Consider the following 22,493-nt stretch of genomic DNA (forward strand, 5'->3'; position numbering starts at 1 on the left):
TTTTGTCATGGGTTGTTTTTATGTGTGGTGTTGGGTATCAAAATGTGGAATGTATTGTGATAGTTTCTGGCAAATCATACTTCTCTTTGGAGAAATAAAACTAAAAATTGCATTTAAGAGAAAGCACTTAAAGTTGCCGGAAGGCTTGGTGCTTATCAGAAGAAAGGAGGTGTCTTGCTATAGCTTCTGCCTTGATTTGATTACTTTGTTTTGGGGCAATATCCATTTTATAGCAAAAAAATTATTTCCCTTTATGTTCCTTGTCTCCCAACTTAGATAATAGAACTTGAAGGAAATACTTGGAATGCTTTGTAGAATGCAATATGGGGTAAACTGGGACTTGGGCCATGCGAATAGATCCCCTACACCCTGCCCCAAAGAAGCTAAGTAAATCTAACACTGAACCTTTATCAGCATGATTGTAAGTATTGATGTTCATGCATGTGTTTCTTTGGCACAGAATTTTAGCATTGTTGAGATGTAAGTTATGTTCTTTTATATTGCAAGAGTAGATATTCTGGATGGAGTTTGTTTATAGATAGCAGTCTTGAAGAGGAAAAAAGTAGGAAATGCTGTAATTGATTTGCGTAGTCTGTCCTGCCCTTGTGTTGCAGTCTGCCCTTTTGTGGCTAAAAGGAGGAAGCCATGAACTTAAATGTATTAAATTATGCCACTTGGATTGGAAACATTTTTTTAGCTTAATTTTAACTGGTCCTTTTACTTTAACAAAGAAATAGTACCTAGACCTATCTGAAGAATGGGACTTAAAGGGAAAGTGTTTCCTTCAAGAACGTGCACAGGGTATGTCAAGATATGAGATGACTTCTGGTAGGATTCAAAAAAGTTAATGTGAAGAAACATAATTAAACTCCATAAATGAAAGAAACTTGAAAATTAAAGTACATGAGATGATAGAGAAAGCACCCAGCTTCGCTGCTGAATTCTTAAATTATGATGATTGTACTATAGTGCTGTTTACTTAAAAAAACCACCAAAGAAACTAAAAAACCAGAAACCCCCACATTTCTGGAGAAAGCTTTTATGTGTAGGAATGTAATCTGTCAGCTTTTCCAGTTGCTGTAGGCCTAGTGCTAGATGGAGGATAGGAGACTACCATTCTTTCTTGCTCTATATAGTGTATCTCAGCAGCTCTAGGCTGAGTAAAGAGTGTGGGAAGTTGGGTAGGGAGGAAGAGGACTTGCCTGAAACGCCAAGCAAGATCCCCCCCCCTTTTTTTTTTTGCTGGCAGCAAATTTCGGTAGAATATCATAAGCTGTTTAAAAACATAAATCCTTTTCAGATTGGATGCTCAAGAGTTTTGTTGCTGGAGTTCTGTGGGAGTGTGATGGTTGTGTTTGGGATTTATTTATTTTATGAAATACATGATGAAACTTTGTCTGAGATTAGGTTCACAACACTACACTGGTGGTATATATTTAGGTGGAAAATAAAATTTCTTAAGTTAGCTCTGTGGCAGTGTGCATGCAAGAAGTTAAGGATGGTTTGAGTCAGCCTTTGCCAATGCAGCCATTCTCATTTCAGCCTGGCACATCTTAATTGTACTTAGTCAGTAAGGGGACTAACAGCTGAGCTCTGTGGAGTGTTGCTGGGGTAGTCCAAGATGCTCCTCTGACCCCATGCTCCATTAGGAGCTAAAGTGGCAGAGTGAGCATGCGTCCATACCTTAGCTACTCCAGCTCATTACTGGTTTGACTACTGGAAACTTCCAGCGAAAGTATTTTTTCATGAAGAGGATGATTCTCAGAGTGTGAGACCTAAGTGTGTTTGCTTCTAGAGACTCTGCTATGTGGTGGTGACCTTTGACAGAGGATTTGGGCAAGGGAGTGGAAGTGGAAATAATGGGCAGCTGTTTGCTCAGTTGACTAGAAGTCAATCCCAACAAAAAGATGAGTACAAAAACCTAATGAACATGCCTTAATTTCATAGTTATCAATAATTGAATATGATCTGATTTTCTGAAAATACCATGCTTTAATTACAAATAGCTTTTGTACCTCTCTTCAGATGCTGCTGTATCCCATTGTGCTTGCAAATGCAAAGCAGGTCATTCTTTCTGTTTGATGCTGTATCTAGTTACAGAAACGTTAGACCAAAGTAAAAATAGATGAATGACTCAGATAATTTCAGGAACTGTACTACAGAGCACTCATTGGTATTATTACTATGTTGAAACCAGCAAAAAAACCCCAACCCTCTAAGTTATGAAACCATGAGTTTTTAGGTGGTATAAGAACAAATAAAAATAAGTAAATTATTACAGACGCCATTAAACCTGCATGACTATACTATAGTAGTTCTTATTTGTAAGTGCTAAAACTATTATGTATCATCTGTCCTTCAACCAGCAGAAAGTATGAAGGTAGCAAAGAAAAAGCACATTGTGTTCTCTAGACGGACTGAGAAAAATCTGTTTGCATGCTCACAACTGATCCAGATCAGGCGATCTCTCAGTCTTGTACCTTAAATGTTTTTGATCTGCTGGTTTGGTTCACCTCTCAGTTCAAAACTGTGTTTCAAGAGACCTCTGCTGGAGGGCTGCCTCAGGGCTGGTAACCTGGGCTTCCTGGGACAGATCTGCTGGGGAAGAATAGGACTCTTTGTTTTTGTTTTGGTTTATTTTGTGTAATGTGGGTGTAAGAACTAAACTATGCAAAGAATCCATCTGCCCTGCTTACAGCTTTCTTTTGGTTCTGAAGTGGGAACAGGGAGAGACTCTCCTAGTGCTTTGCCATACCACCTCTGCTGGCTTCCCAGAGCTGTGAAAGAAGGATGCTTATGGATGATAAGTGCATTTAGTACATGGGCAGTAATTCACAACAAGGATTTTGAAGTAGGAAAGTTGTGCTGGATAAACTGAAGAGGTGGATGAGGCACTGAGTAGTGCTGGAAACTTACTTGAGAATGGAAGACAGATAGTGGAGGAAGACTGGAACTGAGGCCAGTGTTGCAGAATCAGATGGAAATAGGCTGGAAGTAACTGGAAGAAAAAGAATAGCAGGTAATGTGTGGTTCAAGAGGGGGACACTAAGACTGGCTAAGCAAACAGCTTGAGATGGGTACTGGAAAGAAAAAACTAGTAAGTGAAAATTGTAAATGACTAAATACAGAAAATGGTCTGGAAGAAAGAATAGATGAGGCAGAGTCCGCCTGAGCTTGAACTAAGGTTTCAGTTCTCTTCTGTAGGGGGTGGGGGAAGTATTTCTGAACCCATTGGTAATATATCAGTTCTCACTTGTTGCTGGTTCACATGTAGGATGAATTTTGCTTTTCATCAGTCTGTTCAAGTAGTGTGATTTGCAAGAAAGTTTGTGATTCTTCATGTTGTAAGCATATAGGTATGGTATTTTGTCTTTTTTTTTTTAAGCTAGGAAATTGCACTAGAAGTCTTGCAATTCTGTCGTTTTAGTAGTGTTCTTTCAATGGGAAAGGCTTATATATGGTGTTTCTTTTTTTGATGCTCCCCAGCCTCTTGCTGTCAGTTTTGTTTTCTTGGCTGTTCTGTCCTTCCTAGCCCCAGCTTCCTCATACATTTTCTAAGCTGTTTCTAAATGTGTTGTAAACCACACAGGATTATTGTTGGTCTCCTTTTGTACTCCATCCAGTTTGTACCCATATTGTGGACACCATGCTTTAGATGAAATTACATGTTACTCCAACTAAGGTCTTTTGTGGCTCTGAGGAAAATAGCAGAAATTATTCCTGTTTTACAACACTGCCAGTAAAATGTCATAAAAGAAGAACTGGTTAAAGGAACTATCTGGTCAGGATTTATCACCAGAATAAAAGCAGTTAGTTGTATCTATCTCTTCTTTTAACTAGGTAGTTTTAAGATCAAGTCAAGTGAGTGCCTGTGAAGGAGTGAAGGGATAGGGGTGCACAGCTGAGGCGTGCGGTGGGACCGCAGCTGTGTGGATTGGAATCACCTTTGGGTGTTTCGGAACTGACCTTTCTCGGATTATTTCTTCCAAGAGGAAAGGGTGTAATGCATGCTGGTTGGTTGTCATATTTTTATAAGTACTCATAAATTATTGTAGTCTTTCTAGTTAAAAAAAAAAAAAGCTGACATTCACATCTGCTGCAGTTCTGTGTTTTCCCTTCATTTTAAAACTAGGTAATATTATTCATCCTGTTGCCATCTTCTGGAACCCACTTCTTCCCACCCCTCCCAGGTCTCCGTCCATAAGCTTTCCAAGCTTTCAGCTTGTGGCTGAGACTTCACTCTGAAGCAGTATCAGGTTTTCCATTTTATTTTTCTCAGCTTAACTCTTGATTTTTCACAATAAAACATTTGCTTAGTTTCATAAAAGTTGAAAAACAGTTTGAAATTTTTAATCAGTTGAAGAGCTAGCTGTCCTGGAAACAGAAATCCTCTGCTTAAACATAATCAGATACAAAATTATTTATTTATCTGTTTAACACTGGCCCCTTGCTAACCTCAGCCCTGATTTGGAGGGACCAAGGGTATGAGCCATTTCAAGCTCCTGGTTACAGAAAGTTCAGTTCTTCTAGGTGTGTCTGTCAGAGACTTCTAGCAGCAAAATAATGGTGTATATGATGAGCTTTCAGTCAGCAGCGGTTAAGTTTTTTTATTTTGAAGAAAACGTGATCTGAGTCAACAACTTGTGATGAAATATTTGATTATTTGGTTTCTAAACTTGCATTGATGATTCCTTGATGGTTTTGTTTGTTTGTTTTTTCTTCAAAGCATCTTTATTGGTGGACCATTGATGTAGTCTAGCATGACAATCCTATGTTCCTGTACAGCTCTTTCCTACCTTTCCTTCTCTAGTTACATACAAATAAGAGGGTACTCAAGCATTTCATTTATTAAAGTGGCCCAAATCTTTGAAAGTAATTTTTTTTTTAGTAAGTGTGGGTTTGGGTATTTGTGTTCCGTGTTCCTCTTAACCTGTATTTATATGAAAGATGTGGTTTCATTAAACTATTGGACATCTACACTGCCACAATCAGCCTTTCAAAATTCTGATAGTACTTCTTAGACAGCATAAACAAAACCTTTACATTATTTAATGATAAACCTTAATATTTAGTCTTATTCATGGATGTTTAGAGAAGACCAAGGATTCTATAAACATGGTTTACTGTGGGTGAGTACAATGATTTGGTTTTTAAGTGACTTTTTGGTACATTAATATGCTATGTATATTACAGAAAGGAATATTCATTTTGCTCTCTTCAACAATTTAAAACGAGTGGTTAAAAAAATTGCTTGCAGTACATGGTCTTCTTTAAACTGGCTTCACTTGCAGCACTGGCAGTGGAGGAACAAAACTTAAAAATAAGGCAAATAAGTTTAAAACATTGTTAGTAAAATTACTTCAGAATATTTCTACTGGTTTTGCCAAGGTGCACTATCCTGCAGTTGCGCTGATACAGCTATTTGCAGGCTTGTACTGTGAATCAGGTCAACTCCCTGATTTCATCTGTGGTATAGACTCACAAACAGTTGTTTGGGTGTAATTATGACAAAAGTAGGCTTCAGTATAGAGATGCAAAGAAGCAGGGGCAAAGCAATTTGTACTGTACTGAACAATTTGTATAGTGAAATTGCAGTCTAAGCAAGTCCAAAGATGTGATTGTTCTGGTTCAGTTCTGTTTTTCAAAAGCAGAAAAATTTAGAATGTGACACTAATGAGTTTGTGACTATAACTATTTACTTACCAGTGAAGTTCCTGTGGCTGTATGACCAGATCATCTTGTGATATTTCAGCTGAAATACAGAAAATTATAGGTTAGTATATTAAAGAAAATAGAAATCACTTTCTTAAATCTCCAGATGCTGGGCTGTAACGACAATATTTACTCAAAGGCAGAGGAACTGGTCTTGAAGCAAGGAAAGAAGTTTTGAGATGATAAAGTGGACGAGTGTGTGTATATGATCCTATGGAAAGAAAATATCCACTTTGAAGTCAGGCCTCTTGTGTTAGACTTTTATACACGCATGTTACGATTCTCATTTACTTCAATAAGATGTCTGAAGTTTAAGGTTGTTCCCAAATAAACTTCAGTGATACTCCTAATTTTTTACTGAAGCTTTGAATTCTTGTGCTGAGCAAGGTAAAGAATGTGCAGATTTGAACAAGCTTCAGTAGATCACATAAAGACAACATTAAAATATTTTTGTTCTACTGTAGAAGGGCAGAAGTATGAAACTGTGGTTAGAGCAGTGGACTGTGACTTTTGAGATCTAGATTTAGGTATGAGTCATTACCTGTAAGGCCTTGGGTGGGTTGATCTGCTTCTGCTTGTCCGCAGGAGAAGTGTTCACCCATTTTGTACCTAAATTTACATTCTTGAAGAGCTTGTGGATATGTATTTATTAGCATCTTGGAACCACAAACACTATTTTGATGTGGAATTTCATGGTACTACATGGTTTGAAGGGACATAAAGCATCATGAGAAATATTTATGCTAGAACTGTTTGAAGGCCATACCGGCATGCTCCTGCTTTTCTGTGTAACTTGTTGGGTTAACTTCTTGCATTATTCAGTTTGGGCTTTTTGGTGGTTTTGTTGGGGTGGGGGGTGAGGGTAAGGGGTGTCTACCCACTTATCTCAAAACATAGCTAAAAGGTTCTCAGTCTTTCTCATAGAATGAGTCATATGGAATTTGGGACTGCTCTGCTGTGTTTGAAAGTGTTAAAACACCTTGCGTGCACCTTCCCCCGTTTATTTTTTAAAATCGTTACGCTATAAAATGGAATGAAAATAGGATATAAAATTAAGGGCTGAGCTATATACCATCATCTTTCCTAGCAGTTTTTCTGCGTTGTTTATTGCATTCCTGCTTCTCTTTGAGACTTGATGTTCCTTACAGAACTGTATGGGGTCAAGATACACTTCCTCTTTAGTCTTCGGATGGAGTGAGTGCCTGTGTGAAAGTATACCCTGAATCACGAGATGAGTTATGGTGGAAGAGTCAGAACCATTCTAGGTTGAGAGTAGGACACCTATACCTAGGGATTATATTTCTTTTGTTAAGGTCTGAAAAGTCAGTTCTTGTGATAGGTGTTAAACCAAGCTACCATTCAACCGATTAGACCTGCTTCTTTGATCTTCCCTTAAAAATAAATAAATTACATATTTAAAAAGGGAAATGCATCTTTGAAGATCTTCCTATATTTGTAGAAGATTATTTTCTCTAGTAACATTTTTTTCTAAAATATAAAATACTTAAAAGCTGAAGCCGTGTATTCGATTTACTGTGATTTAAGATAATTACTATCAAATTGTAGTACTTTGGAATTATTTCAGTGCTTTTTCTCCCATGCAGATGGAGCCATCTGAAGTTAGTATGTGTGAGATGGGTTAACTTGGTATGTATTTATGGATGTATGTGACGGCAAAACTGCGCATCATTACTACCTTTCTTGGAACTTTTTCCAAACATATGGAATGGTTTCTCTGTGAGGAACAGCTAAGTTAGGACCTGTCAATGTGGAAAAAAGATGACATGGCAGGGAGGCTCACAAAATCATGACAGATGTGGAGAGAATAGACAGAAATTGATAACTCATCTCTTCCAATACATGAACTAGGGGATCTCAAACAAAGCTAATATGAACCAGATTTAAGCAAAATAAAGTCCAGTCCCTGGCCCCGGTACAGTGGATAGTAGGCCTGTGGAATTAATTGCTAAAGGGTTTTGTGGATGCTAAAAGCTCATGTGGATTTTAAGGAGTCTGGGTAAGTTCATGAAAGATAAATGGTTTGAGATTTACTAAATATAGAAAATCGTGTCTGGCTTAGCAAGTTCTTCTAGAGGAAAATGGGAGCACATTTGCGATATATATTATATGTTCTCACTCTTTGATGGCATCTATTTATAGCTGTTGCTGAAGATCAGGATACTAGTAGAAATGGATCTCATACTGACCCAATACAGCTGTTCTCATGCACTTTCCTTATATCCTGTTGCTAAAGCTGATTCTGACTTTCTAATTCTTTTCTAATCCTGATGTGAGTATGAAAATCAAACCATTAGCACACCAGACTCAGAGGAGGAACAAGAAAAAGATCAAAATGTGCTTCCTCCCTTACAAGGCACTTAGCTCTCCCTCAATTCTTAATTTATAAATACTTTTTTCCTCTATCCCTAGTGAAAAAGTGTAAATGTGAGGCCACAGAAACAACAGGAAAGTCTTGCATACGGTTATGGGAAAGACTACTGAAGGTGAGGCTAGTACAGAGGAATTTTACTTGCATAATTAAATGGTGTCATTTCAAGGAAGGAGCGGGAGACTTCAGCACATGGAACCTGTCCCTGATACCCACCCTGGTCATTGTATATCTATCTTGCATCTTTATACATTAGCACAGATTATTTTTTGACCAGATTCCTGATCTGTTGGATTTGGTTTACCAGGAGTGGAACATAAGTAACTGGTCTTTGAGAAAGATGCAAGTAGTTGAGCTCTGAGAGTTTATGATTTTGATCAAATTGGTTCTTACAGCCTGGCTTGTCCTATGAGGGTCTGTCATGTTTTGTTTTATTTTATTTATTTATATCTTAATTTTCCTTCTACCTACATGAGTCAGACTGACCTTCTTCCCTGCCAGTTTTGCTCACTGAAGGAAGCGAATGTTCCATGTAATGCAGTCTGCTTATTTTATCACTGTGGAAGTCAAATTCTTAAAGGTGAAATAGTAAATCGCGTTTGTTTCTATCATTTTGACTACTGCTGAATGAATTCCAAAGAATATTTTCTCTTTGTGTCCTCTAGGTACGTTTCTCCTATATGCGGATGAAGTATCTCTTCATCTCTTGGTTAGTAGTATTTATCGGCAGCTGGGTTATGTATGTTCAGTACTCCACCTACACAGAACTATGCAGAGGACATGACTGTAGGAAAATAATAGTAAGTATATTTAGCATAGCTTTCTTAAGTGTTTGTCCTGACTAATTCCACAGCCAATTCAGTCAGTGCCACATGTAAATTAATCAAATTCTGATATTCCATCATGTTGAAGTAAGATTACATCTTCAATTACAGATAAAACCAGTTACGATTCTTAACATTGTTTTGGTATAGGGTTATTAAAATTGTTTTCTTAGATTTTTCTTTTAAGAGTCAGGTGTAGGGAGAGATGCGGTTGTTGCCTCCTTTCTTGGGCAATTTGTTAAATATTTTTCTCCCTGTTTGTTTCAGTGTGATAAATACAAGACCGGAGTTATTGATGGGTCAGCATGTAGCAGTCTTTGTGCTAAAGAAACATTGTATTTTGGAAAATGTTTGTCAACAAAGCCCAATAACCAGGTAAGGCTTTACTCATCCAACCTAGTTTTATTATTTCCCACTGAAATGTCATTCTCTAGAACATCAAGTAGACCTTAGTGTCAGCAAGCTGTATCTGTTTGATACAGATTATTTCAAACTCTATTTGCTGTGACATGCAGAGCATGTTTATATAGATGTATGTAATATAGCTATATATAAAGAATATATAGGCATACCATATATTATTAATAATATATACAGTACGCACCTATATATAACATACCTGCATATAATATTATATATTATTCCTATATGTAGAGGGTATATTATTATTTTATAATACATATATTTTATAAACATATATATAATATACCGGATCTTTCCACATTTTGACAGAATACCTATGCTTTTGTACAGCATGCTACTTCTCTGCTTTCCTGCTTCCCAAATAGAAGCAGCAGCCTTTTAACAACCTACGCAAAGATGGTAGTAATGCCAATATACTGTTCATCCAGCTGTCTTTGTATTTTGACAGTGTAGTGTCTCCTAAGTACCTGCAGTAGTGTATCGTATTTGAAGTTGTCATTGTTTGAATGTGCTCTGTGCATTGTCTGTATGCAGGACTCGGTTTTCTAATCTGTGTTGCTACTTGACTCTTGAAGCAGTGGTTGGAGTACAGGTGGTCTTTAGATGATGGACTTCTACAGTGGTTTTTTTTTTACCCTTTTCCTTCTTTTCCTGCATAGATGTATTTAGGAATCTGGGGAAATCTGCAAGGTGTTATAAAATGCCAGATGGAAGAAGCTGCTCAACTTGATTTTGATACTGACCCAGAACCAAGGAAGGAAATAGTCCTATTTGATAAACCAACAAGAGGAACCACTGTTGAGAAATTCAAAGAAATGGTATATGGTCTTTTTAAAGTAAGTATATGCTTATTTATTCTATTTTGACAGAAAGGCTTATTTTCCTGCAGCTGGAGAGAATGCCCTATTGTCTGAGCCTTGTTCAAGTGCATGTTAGAAAAATAATCAGCACAAAAATAGGTTTTCCCAGAGGGGTTTATCTTAAAGTTTGAAGTAACTAATTATCAGGTTTTTTCCTTACTTTTTAACAGATGGAAGCTGGTATGCGTCTTGCATGTCTACAGCTTTCACTTGTATTTGTATAGAAAATATGGTAAAAATGTTGGTTGGTTTGTTTGGGGTTTTTTTCTGCTTTTAGGGTTATTGTAACCAGGTACAAAGACTGAAGCACAATTTGAAAACTGTTCATGCTTGGGAAGAGTTACTATGTTAACTGAGCAGCAGGAATCTCTCTAACCAGAATGACCAGCCATACTTCTCCTAGTTCTTTCTGTGTTATATTAATGCGATACTTGTTTCTGTTGCTCTAATGCTACCCCAGAATTTTCATAATATAGAGTCATCACTTTGATGCTGTGTCAATACTGATTTTGGGTTTTCTTTCTTAAAATTCTCTTGCTATTGTCATAGCTCTTATGTCTCCAGTGATGGAAATAATGCTGTTCTAGCTGAGTGAGCATATGTGTACACATGCACACACATACACATCATTATGTAAAACTGATGACAGTTGTCATGCATTACAGTAGTTTTGTCTCTAAGAATGGGTGAGCAGCAGGTGTTTTAGAGTAGTTCTTAGGAGAATTTGGGAAAAGTTTATCTGACTTTCTGTGTGCGTTGGTGGTAGTTGAAAATCCAACAGTTCAGATTCCAGCAATGGCTTCTTTCTCTGTATTGATACAATGGAGGTGGTTATATCAAATAACAAAGTTAAATATTTCAATACACTTATCATATGGGATTTGTACCCAGTATGTCTTGGTACATTTTATAGTTAGCCAAAATGTAGTTGATACTGTAATTTCTCTACATGTGTAAGGTTTAATCAGCTGAAAACTAAACCTGATCTAAACATTTGAATTCTACATACTTTTTCTAAGAGAATATTTAACAAGCTACTTGATACGATTTTTCTAAAGACTGATCTGACCAAGAACAATGTTTGAATTTTAATGTTTGCATTTTGAAATGCAAAGAACACTTGTACTCTCAGAAGATCATATACTTGGTGCCTTTGAAAAGGCAAGAACAAAAAGGAAGCTCCTTCAGGCATCTGGTAGCAAGTACTGTAACATCTATAACCAATGAAAACTATAAGGTAACATACCCTACCGTACCATCCATAGAAGGAGAATAACAGGAGGTAGAATGACAGGTGGATTGGTGGTAGTTAATGAAATCATACTTAATCTTTTTCGTTTGTTGCTTTTAGGCAAAATTGGGTGAACAAGGAAATCTTTCAGAACTGGTTAATCTCATCCTCTCTTTTGCTGATGGAAACAAAGATGGTAGAGTTTCTTTGCCAGAGGCGAAATCTGCATGGGCACTTCTGCAGCTAGATGAGTTTCTGTTAATGGTGATCTTGCACGATAAAGAACATACTCCCAAGTTGATGGGGTTTTGTGGGGATCTCTATGTGACCGAAAGAGTTGAATATACCTCTCTCTATGGAATCAGCCTTCCATGGATTATGGAACTTTTCATTCCTTCTGGCTTCAGAAGAAGCATGGACCAATGGTTTACTCCATCATGGCCAAGAAAGGCAAAAATAGCTATAGGGCTTTTAGAATTTGTGGAAGATATTTTCCATGGACCTTATGGAAACTTTCTTATGTGTGATACAAGTGCCAAAAACTTGGGATATAATGATAAATATGATTTGAAAATGATGGACATGAGAAAAATTGTGCCAGAAATGAATTTGAAGGAAATAATTAAAGATCGTCAGTGTGAAACGGATTTGGACTGTATTTATGGCACAGACTGTAGAACTCTGTGTGACCAAAGCAAAATGAGATGTACCACGGAAGTAATTCAGCCAAACTTGGCAAAAGCCTGTCAGCTACTTAAAGACTATCTGCTTCGTGGTGCTCCTTCTGATATCCATGAAGAACTAGAAAAACAGCTGTACTTGTGTATTGCCCTTAAAGTTACAGCAAATCAGATGGAAATGGAGCATTCTTTAATACTCAATAACTTAAAAACTTTACTGTGGAAGAAAATTTCCCATACAAATGATTCTTAGCTTCTCCACCAGCAGAAGATAATATTGATGCCTGCCACTAAAGGTGGCCTACCACATTTGATAAAAACAATCATCTGCAGCATTTTTTAAAGACGTTTCTTTACTCAGATTTCATGAACGGCTCTTTAACTCTTGCCCTTCAGTCAGTACCTTATGACCGGGCTTCTCGAAGAACGAACGTGGCACTGAATGATTGGGCAGAGGCCAGAAGCACTTCTGATGTTCCAGCGCTCTGTTATGGAAACAAAAACCCCGCATGCTTGACTGTTCTGTGCACTTTGTCAGCTCTTGAACAGGATTAAAGTATTCACTGTGCCACCACATCAACTGATGGAACATCTTACAATTCTGTGAAAATCATTGCTTACTTGTGAAATACCTGCAAAAGATTTTTATCCCAAGTAGTTTTATGAAGAACCACCACTACTGCAAATAATGTGTCTGAGTCCAAGCTGCTGTTGTGAATAAACTGAACTGTGAAATTGAAGTTTACTAATACCTTGGCATGGCAGAATTTGCACATTAGTAATTTTTAAACTGTGGAAAATTAGAATTCTAGAACTGACAGGTTGTAATATGAGACTTAAATCAGATTCCATTTACACCTTGTTACCTCATGCTTACATCTTGAATGTTTAAGTAGTTCAACACTTTTTAATTAAGTCCTTATACAGTGAACCATGTTGGGAGCCAAGAATTTTAGAGTATGTTATTTCTTAAAATCATGTATACAGGGTAGCAGCAATATCAACATCTGTTTCAAAAACTGTAATTACTGTACTTCAGTTGAAACCTTTAACCCAAATTAAGCTGTAGCAAATATTGAGAAGTAAGGAGTTTGTGGACTAAGCTATTTTACGAGAACTGAAGTAAATTAATTTTTAAAAATACTGATAGCAGAAATGTCCCAACAGTTAAAAAAGGAAGCTTGCATAGTATAGGAATCTGCTGTATGACATGTGAAACAAGTAATAGTCGTGGATAAAGCCTTGACTCTTTACTGTCCCTCCAAATTTAGCTACAGACTTGTACTTACTTCCTGCAGTAGTTCAAGAGGATTTATGTAAGCCAGAGCTAGACCTGAACTGTAGGACAGAAGCTGGATGGTTCAGGATCATGGAATATTGCTTAAATGGGAACCTGTAAGATAGCAACAGCTAGGAATGAGGTGGAACATACGCAAGTGAGCTGTAGCACATTACTGTTTTATAGTAGCATCTGTGAGTCATTGTTAAGTCTCAAGTCACGAGTAAATAAACAGCATCTGATCCTGGCACTCCACATGGCATGGCCACTGTGCCACCTTTCAGCTGCATACCTGTTCTTTTGCAGATTTACATCCACGTTCACAATTATGCAGAATTGGATGTCCATAAAGCACCTTAATAGTGTGCTCAGTACTTATCTGTTAATGTTTAATTTATAAGTGCTTGAAGTATGAAGTAGTTCAATCCTTAATGATTTTAATGGCAATCAATCATCCATATACTTCTAAATCCTGGCCCCTTAATTCAGTTTCAGCACAGGTAAGAGGGACAAGCTTTTATTTAAATATTTGAAAGGTTGTTAATTGCTTTAGGTATCCTGTGTTAAGTGCATTCCTTGAATGATTAAACCGAAGTACAGGAACAACATAGTCATTTCTCCATACCATCCGTAATAGTATGCAGCTTGGGTTAAGAGTGTACTGTTTTGTAAACATCAGCTTTTTAGTTTAAGAATTACTATGCTAATGCTAATTATTGTCTCTAACTTGATAATGTCCTCCAAGAGCTAATAAGTATTTGTAGCCAGCAATGCACTCAAATGTAAAGTGGTCATGTTCTTGGTGGAAAAATCTGACTGTACTTGCTCTAGGTTTTGGGCAGAGAAGATTACTGAATCCAAATGATGTTGGGTATTTTAAACAACTGGAAAACATGTTGTACAGAACCTTCATTTTTATTGCTGTTGCATCAAGTTGGAACTTCCATTGGAAAAAAAACCCCGCACTTTTGTTTACAATAAATCACAGGCCTCCTTTTCTCATTCAATAGCAGTATTTACCATCTATCAGTATCTTAAAGCAAAACGTTCCTCCGTGTAGCCTTCTTGCCTCGTGTTTTAACTGTGCAAGCAACTTCTGTAAGTCTAATGAGAAAGTGCCTATTAAACTGAGATGTAAGGGATAGGGGCAAGTCAAAGCCTCTGTAACTAAGTATGTATATGCAACTTAAAAGTGAATTATCTCGTCTTATCACTAAATAATGTGAAGCATTTAGCTTAAGACAGTACCTGTTTCAGTAGCAGCCAGAGCTTGGAGCTGCGTGAGTGCAAGTGCTTACTTAGTTAGTGGAGGAAACTTAAATACATCAGTTAGACGTGTATTCCTGTATCAGCTACAGTTAACTCACAGTAGGGAACATGTTGCCATTTGTGTTCCTGAAAGCCTAAGGCTGTGTTTCAGCAGAGGCTTTAGAACCTACCGTGACTACTCCTGCTTTTTCCTTAAGCTACATACAGATTCCCCCATAACATTAAGTATGCTGAAAGAAAAATGGTGAAGGACATGTAAAGCTCTTTTTAAAAATTTAAAGTCTTTTTGTAGTTAGGAGCAACAAGTTCTTATATCTAGTATTTGATACTAGTCACACCAAAAAGTAATCAAATTGAGTTCCCCTTCTTACAGGAATAATTCTAAGGCAGCAGCCTTGGTTTTGAAGTCTGTCACCTCTCTTCTCCTCTGTGAAGGAGTTCAATTCATACAGTACTTTGAAGGGGGAAAAGAACCTTAAGGCTACAGAATATCTGGATCATAAAAAGTATTCTGCATCTTTGTAAGATATATTAATAAGCCAGTCTTACACAGTTGCTTAATCAATAAATTTATTGCCACTTTTTCCAAAGCTTCATAGAAAATTGTGGAAGTTGTCTTAACTATCAGCTGTGCGCTCCTGGGCCCTGAGAAAGCTAGCCTTCTTCTGAGCAACACGATCTTTCTTCTGGGCAAGGGACACCTTGGGACAGTTCCATCTCTTCTTCTTCACTTCTCTCTTGGGTTTCTTCTCATGCTTCTGGGCGAGGGACATCTTGGGACAGTTCCATCTGCAATGTAAGCACAGTGTATGATATATCCAAGGCAGAAATAAGCAAAAAGGTAGTCAAGAAAGCTGCAGCGCACCAGAACTGTGATTAAGAGCGCTATGCTAGAACATATTCCCACTTCTGTAACACGCTTTATTTCCTCATAATGATTTAAGGCTGTAGTTAGGGCACCACAAGAAGGCATGGTTAGACTGCAGCAGTTTAATTCCTCAAGAGGTAAGCTCGGTACTTTTTTGTGACTAGAGCATAGACAGTATCAAGCCCAATGCAATAGCTGTGCCTTTATTTCTTTTCTCCCAGACCCCTGAAAAATCTAAATAGTTTAGTACTGACAAATTTGTCAGCCTGCCCTCTCCTGAAGAGAAGCAGCTTTCCCACTGAAAACACTTAAGACCTGAAGATACACGCTTAAAGAGTTCCAGCTATTCAGGCCACAAGCATGTTCCACTTTTACTTTTTTTTTTCCAATATAGTTGAGGGCTCTTAAATTTTAGATTCCTACTGTGAAGTTATACAGAAGTACTTTTATCTTAATCTGATCTAAACCACGTGAGTTTTGACACAACTGCAATGTGAATCACCTTACTTGTTTTAACATAACTAAAATATCTTCAAAGGAGAAGTCACATTCATATTAAAGAGGACAAGAGTTTTACCTCTTCTTCTTCACTTCTCTCTTGGGTTTCTTCTCATGGACTGGATTATTCCGTATAGCAGCATGGGCTTTTTTATACATTTCTTCCCTCTTTAAAAAAAAAAAAAAATTGTTAAATTCTCCGTAGTGATCCAGTTGTAGGATCATATTAAAAATCCAAGACACCCTTACCCGAGCATGCACTAGAAACAGGTTTCATCACACCACAGCTTGTAATTTTGTGTGGTTGCCTTTAAAACACTTTCTTCATACAGATCTCTGCCACAGCATACTGAAATTCCTACTATCGCTGTAATACAATTTAAATATCCAAATCCACAACTTAAGACACAAAACGGAGAAAGTAATTTTATCCTTATTTTAGTCAGGGAACCAAGGCCATAGAGTAACTAGAGACTACTTACAAGTCTCATAAATACAGCCTAGCATCTTGCAGTTGAAATACTTTTTCCTCTGAAGCCTACTTTCAGTGACACAGCTTCCCTACATTTAAATTAAAAAGCAGCCTAGAAAGTTATTCTATTTCTGCCTAGAATAAAATACTTCACGTTTACTTATTAAACCAAAATTACTCCACACAAACTCTATCAGACATGTAATCTTACCACTTTTCAGACCCTACTGTAGTACACATTACAAAGCTGCTTAGTAAGAGGGAAAAAGTATAAGTTATGAAGTTATGAAAGCAGCTACAGATTAACAAGTCTTGCAAGAACGGTGACAGTCCCTGCATCATCCCCAAGGATGCAGTAACAGAAATACATTAGCAGAGGCTACACCCAAACAGCAGTTTCTGACAGCTCATATAGCAGGTCATTGTACTTTGAGCAACTATTCTTCTAATGTGTAAGATGGGAAAATGCAAGTGATCTGTCCAGTTACATAGATCAATAGCAGAAGGTACCAGAGGATCCCCATCTGTCTGCTGCTCTGTCCCAAAGACAACTGTGGCTCCATAATGGCACCAATTTTAAGAATACCTTTGCTGGTGGTTAATTAAGACCACTAGTCCCCCGCTGTGAAAAGTTTTCTAGATGTATGAAGAATAACCGTCTAGCTATTGACATAAGCCCTGGACCATTCACTGCAATACAGGCTATAAATTGTTTGTTTAGTAAAACAGATGAAGTTGGCATTTACAACACATTACTTATTTTTTAGTAAAGACTGTTACAAGAAGTTAGCAATTAGTTAAGTTTAAAAAAAAAAAACCACAAAACCCCATAGCAATAATGGGATAAAGAATGAAGTTAAGTTTTCCATAGCCTAAAAAGAGGCATGAGAATGTTTGTTTCAAGCTTCAGGACCACTAATTGGGGAAACCAAGCAAGGACATTACAGGCAGCAAAACAAGCCATCTGAAAGGAGTTTAACACTTGAAAGCAGCACCTTGGTCATCTTTCACATCGTCTAGTGTTTTGTACAAAATACTCTAAAACTTAAAGTAGTACTAAAATAAGATGTATTACACTCTCTGTAGTTTCATGAGATGCTAGCTGCTACAACTACAGCTATTCTATATTCACCTGGGACCTAGAACTACCTATAGGGTCACACAAATCATAAACCAGATTTGACCTAAAGCGCATCCTCACAGTTGCAACCACCACAGCTGCAGAAATGACAGGCTGTGGTGCAGGACTAGGAATGAGTGAGTAGCATGCACAGAAACTTCAAGTTGATTTCCGTATTGGGGGGGGGGGGGGGGGCCATTTCTAGCTTAGAATGCAGTCCTGTAAACTTAGATTTATAGGCAGAATGTTAAAGCTTCACAGCAGGAAAAAAGATCTCACTTTCAAAAGATCTACAACATACTACAGAGCCCTTAATGAAGGACAGAAGTATTTTCTTTGCATGGATAACATACAACATGAATCACAGTATTTTACACATCAAGCTTATTTGCGTTACTAGAGAAGGCCCTACGCAAGACTTATCAGCATCTCTATTAATGCACAAGAGCCAGCCAGATAAATCTTACCCCATCAGGTGTTACGTTGTTCTTTATGTACTGGGAGAACTGTTTTTTGTAAGCATCTTCATCCTCCTCCATCAGGTAACGCATATAATCTGCAACATTTTGTCCCATGATATGCTTGCGGTGAACCTCTGCATTGAATTCTTTGCTGTCCGAGTCATAACCAGGGAAACGTTTGGTACTGTGAAACAGCAGTTACAGTCAGATTAAGACATACTGCCAAATCCTCCAATTCAGATGCTAGGTTCCACAAAGAAACGACTGATACATCAGATTCTCCTACAGATAACTGAGGGATAGGACCCTCTGATTAAGAATGAAGAGATACATAAAATTAGGAAATGGAAGTTTTAAGTTCATCTCAGCTGCCATCAGTCCCGTCTTGAAACAGTGCAGTACATCATATACACACCATGGACCAACTACAGAGTGTTCAGTCATTGGGAGCATCATCATATAGCAGCCAAGTCAGAAAAACTGGACAATTAGTCAAGAATGAATAGGACAGCATGGGAAAGGGCAGGAAAATACACAACAGATCTCAGATTTCCCCCCCGCCGCTGCTGCTAGCAGAAAGAAGCAGTCAACTGTAATATCAGTGTTCGGTAACACTGCCCAAAATCTTGATTCAGTCATTCATAGCCCACGACAGGAATTGTCAAAACTTCCACGTGGGAATTTTAAGTGCAGGTGGACTGCTCAGACCTACTATTGTACTGACAACTGTAGCAAATGTCAATGGTTTTGTACCTGGTACATACAACTTTTCACAGTGAAATTAATACATACACACAATTTGCTAAAGACTTAAAACAACAGCATAGTAAAGGATATTTACTTAAGTGCATTCAATCACTTGATGATTTTAAGTAAAAGCAACAAGATGACTCTTTAAGTTTCTAAAAATTTAATAGCATCTCTTGATAGTTGCAAGATTCCCAGCAGCACTATCAGAATTGCACTTGTGGATTAAAAAACCACCAATGAACCAACCAAAAAAAAACCCCACCCCAGAACCTAGGCTACATAATCATTACCAGGTTGTAACAAAATTATTTCAACATAAAGTGACAGTCTACTTAGACTGTCACATACAGAAGCATCTCAGGTTAATTCTAAAGGAATTCTTCCAAACAGACTAGATTACCTGTGAGGGATGGACAGACCACCATCCACTGCACCCTTCAGAGCACCAAAGACTTTGTTTCCAGTAGTAGTTCTGGCAAGACCTGCATCCAGGTAGCATGTGAAAGCACCAGGCTTTCCATCCACGCTTTCCACATTGTATTCATCACCCGTCACTTCAACTTGGCCTTCATAGATCTTATCAAGGCCAAATTTATTCAGAAGCTGTGGGAAAGGGAAAAAAAAAACAAAAACAAAAAAGGACTTCTGAAATTCTTTCCATTTACTGACAAAATGAAGAATCACCACTACCTTAACACGAGTTTCTTTACAAAAAAATTATGCACCCCATACCAGTAACAAAGCTTTTAACAACCACCATGGTAAGCATGTCTGTTAAGTTTCAACCTTTTGTTCCAACAGGTGCACCAGTGAACTTAAGACTTATTCATGAGCTTGTATGGAAAATGGATGGATGCTGTTTACATGTTTTCAAATTCTTAAAGGTATACTTCTTACATTTTTATCCTGACTCCCTCCCTCCACCAAACTTAAGTGCTGAGACTTAAAAGTGGGCTGCTAGAGTTGAAACTGCATGCTGTCATACATCTCACTGTGATTTGACAGTCACAAGAGGCCATCAAATCTATACGGTAAAGAGCAAAACTTAATACTTAGAGAAGCCCACAGAGTCAGGTATCTATACTAACACACCACTTAAAGTGGGCTTTCCTTTTCGTAAGAAAACCAGAAAAACAGAGCAGCAACTTCCAGACAATCTGACAGATACCTACCCTGCGTGCCAACAGCAGACCTGTACAGTACGCTGCTGCGTAATTGGTCAGGCCAACCTTCACGCCGTATTTTGGCAGCTCATGGGCATAAGCAGCACAGACAATCATGTCACCTTCGATTCTGGCATAGGCAATCTGACAACAAAACAACTGTTAGTGTTCTCACAATAATTCTGGGCTCGATTTGTTGTTTGTTTGAAATCTACTTAAGCCAACAGGAATTCTGTATAGAAACGTCCAGCAAACTGCCAACCTTTGCATGCAAGCTCAGTGGGTTGTGTTTTTCTTTTCTTTTTTTTTTTTAAAGGCATAATTAACTCCTCAAGTACAGATGCAAAGAATTCACATCTGTATTAGGCCAGAGAAAGCGTATGCCAGCAACACCTTTTATTTACCTCTCCACATACATCAGAAGGCCAGGGAGCTGCCTACAAAAGCAATCTTTCCAAGAATCATTATAGCTGTGGATGGATTCTGTCCCACTTTCTGCATGTAATTCTCATATAACACAGTATGTAACGCACCTCAGAAAAATGCAAAAGCATCTGATACAGAGTTTGTGATAACATTGTTACTAACCTTATGGAATGATTTTATTAATGGGTCTGAGATTTTCATAATCTCAGGGGTCTCCTGTGAGACAGCAGTACTAGCAGATATGTTTCTACTGTTCCTTTCACATACCGAACCTTCTCCTTTTGACTCTCACACCTCCCTTCTACATCCAAAAGTCGTCCCCTTTTTGCAGGATTCCTACATACTGGAGAGGCACTATCAGTCAGATGTAAGCACCTGCCACCACTGATTTTTGTTTTGAGTTTCAAGGATAAAGTAACCTCATCAAGGTCATATGGTTTCATCTGAACTGACTGCAAGAACAGCCCTCGCCGCTGTTCTCAACAGATAGTTATTCTATGAAGAAAGAAACGACAGTTAAACTTTTCTAGCTTTTTTGGTTTTTTGAGCTTAACAACATGTATAGAACAAACATGCCTAAGTTTTTAACTTCAAAATTAGTCAAAACATTCTGAAAATGAAACAAGAAAGTGAATCACAGCGAGGACCTGCATATGACACCACACATAACTGCATACTTAATAAGCATGAAAAAATGCCCACTATTCTTATTTACCAGTCTCCTTCAGTCTCACAGGAAAGCCATCATAAAGCCCACCTTCTTCAGATGATCCACATAACATCATAGGAAAAAAAAAAACCAAACTCAGAAGGCACCTTTAGATACAGTGCAATAGTCAGTGCAGGCTGACAGGTCACGTAGTCAACTTTGTTGTCTTCAGTCAAGCAAAAAGGCCCTCTTTTCAAGCACTTTAAAGACAGCAGGAAAAAAAAATAGAGAAATCTTCCCTCTCCCTAAAATCTTCTACTTATCTCAGCGTCGTTAAAACAGTCCAGTCTTATATTACGAATAACCTTGCTGAAGAATGCTGACGCTAGTAAAATTTATTTTGTATCACGAATACAGTTTATTACTGAAGTTGTGTCAGCGTTAAAGATTGTTCTCCTCTAAGAAACTATTTTACAATATAAAAACTGCTCAGATCAAGCCTAAAAAAACCCAGCTGCTTCAACCATCCCCCTTTCAGTTTATTTCACTCTGGGAAGGCTGGTAGGTAAGTAGCAAGCACCACAGACCTTACCTGGCAAATGATGTCTCTGTTGGTAACACGCACAATCATCCTATATTTAGGCGTGTTGTACTTGTTTTTATCTTGAATTACCAAACGTTTGCGGGCATAGTAATCAGTTTTTCCCTCTGAAAAACAACAGTTACAGTGTGGAAAACACGTGTGAAAAAAGTTGGAATATTCATCAATGACACTTAATTATATGTTACAGGGAATTTAACAATACCTCTCCTTCTCCTGAATTTCACTTGGTATCTCTTGAAGTACGCCTTATTCTTGACAACTTTCACAAACCCCTTGAGAATAAGAAGTATAACTAGACGTTATTAACATATAACCACGTAAGCCAAGACCACTCTTAACTAAATTAAACCTGCTATAAGACCGCAGTAAAATCAGGAATAGGATAACATGCTTGCTTATACATTTAGCTTAAAAAAGCATCATAAAAGTAAAATGGAAAAAACCAAACCCATCCAACCCCCAGAATTCCTATCCTTCCCACAGGAACTAACGCACACTTCTCCCCATAACTTCGTAGAGTTTCCGGAGAAAACCAAAAATCGTATTTGTCAACTGGACGTCTGTCTGCACGGTCCGAAGCACTAACCGTGCTCATTTCCAGTCGCTCCCCCCCCCAGCCGGTTATGTCTCTGGCGCGTTCTGCCACGGAACCGGCTTCTCCTGCAGCCCCCCGCCACTCGGCGAAGACAACGAGCTTCGCCGACATCGCGAGGGGACAGGCGCTCCCCAACACCCGCCAACGCTTCAGACGCCCAACGCCGCGGCAGGAAGGAGGGCGGCCCGGCGGGCACCCGCGCTCCCCGACCCTCGGGCCG

General features: G+C 38.1%; 2 protein-coding genes across 2 annotated transcripts; one reads left to right on the forward strand and one right to left on the reverse strand.

Annotated features, from left to right (window-relative positions):
• The first annotated feature begins 8,763 nt into the window (after positions 1 to 8,763).
• FAM69A (family with sequence similarity 69 member A) lies at positions 8,764 to 15,261 on the forward strand. The gene is made up of 4 exons (XM_009290467.2): positions 8,764 to 8,901; positions 9,193 to 9,300; positions 10,008 to 10,184; positions 11,560 to 15,261. Exons 1-4 carry the CDS (start codon positions 8,782 to 8,784, stop codon positions 12,370 to 12,372), a joined length of 1,218 nt encoding a protein of 405 aa, XP_009288742.1. The 5' UTR covers positions 8,764 to 8,781; the 3' UTR covers positions 12,373 to 15,261.
• On the reverse strand, positions 15,228 to 22,384 carry RPL5 (ribosomal protein L5). Its single transcript, XM_009290490.2, has 8 exons — positions 22,174 to 22,384; positions 21,881 to 21,970; positions 21,667 to 21,782; positions 20,009 to 20,143; positions 19,237 to 19,439; positions 18,093 to 18,270; positions 16,113 to 16,201; positions 15,228 to 15,456 (listed from the first exon to the last, which is right to left on the reverse strand). The coding sequence occupies exons 1-8, from the start codon at positions 22,382 to 22,384 to the stop codon at positions 15,285 to 15,287; spliced, it is 1,194 nt and encodes a 397-aa protein (XP_009288765.1). The 3' UTR covers positions 15,228 to 15,284.
• Between the last annotated feature and the right edge of the window lie 109 nt (positions 22,385 to 22,493).

Source organism: Aptenodytes forsteri, unplaced genomic scaffold, assembly GCF_000699145.1.
Source record: "Aptenodytes forsteri isolate BGI_AS27 unplaced genomic scaffold, ASM69914v1 Scaffold237, whole genome shotgun sequence".
Lineage (NCBI taxonomy): Eukaryota > Metazoa > Chordata > Aves > Sphenisciformes > Spheniscidae > Aptenodytes > Aptenodytes forsteri.

Bases quoted from the DNA above. Each gene is read 5' to 3' on its own strand.
- FAM69A (XM_009290467.2), top strand. From the start codon at position 8,782: ATGCGGATGAAGTATCTCTTCATCTCTTGGTTAGTAGTATTTATCGGC. The intron at 8,902-9,192 runs GTAAGTATATTT...TGTTTGTTTCAG, and splicing joins ATGACTGTAGGAAAATAATA to TGTGATAAATACAAGACCGG. The intron at 10,185-11,559 runs GTAAGTATATGC...TGTTGCTTTTAG, and splicing joins TGGTATATGGTCTTTTTAAA to GCAAAATTGGGTGAACAAGG.
- RPL5 (XM_009290490.2), bottom strand. From the start codon at position 22,384: ATGTCGGCGAAGCTCGTTGTCTTCGCCGAGTGGCGGGGGGCTGCAGGA. The intron at 18,271-19,236 runs GTAATCTAGTCT...GCTGTTTCACAG, and splicing joins GGTCTGTCCATCCCTCACAG to TACCAAACGTTTCCCTGGTT. The intron at 15,457-16,112 runs GTAAAACTCTTG...CTTACATTGCAG, and splicing joins AGAGAAGTGAAGAAGAAGAG to ATGGAACTGTCCCAAGATGT.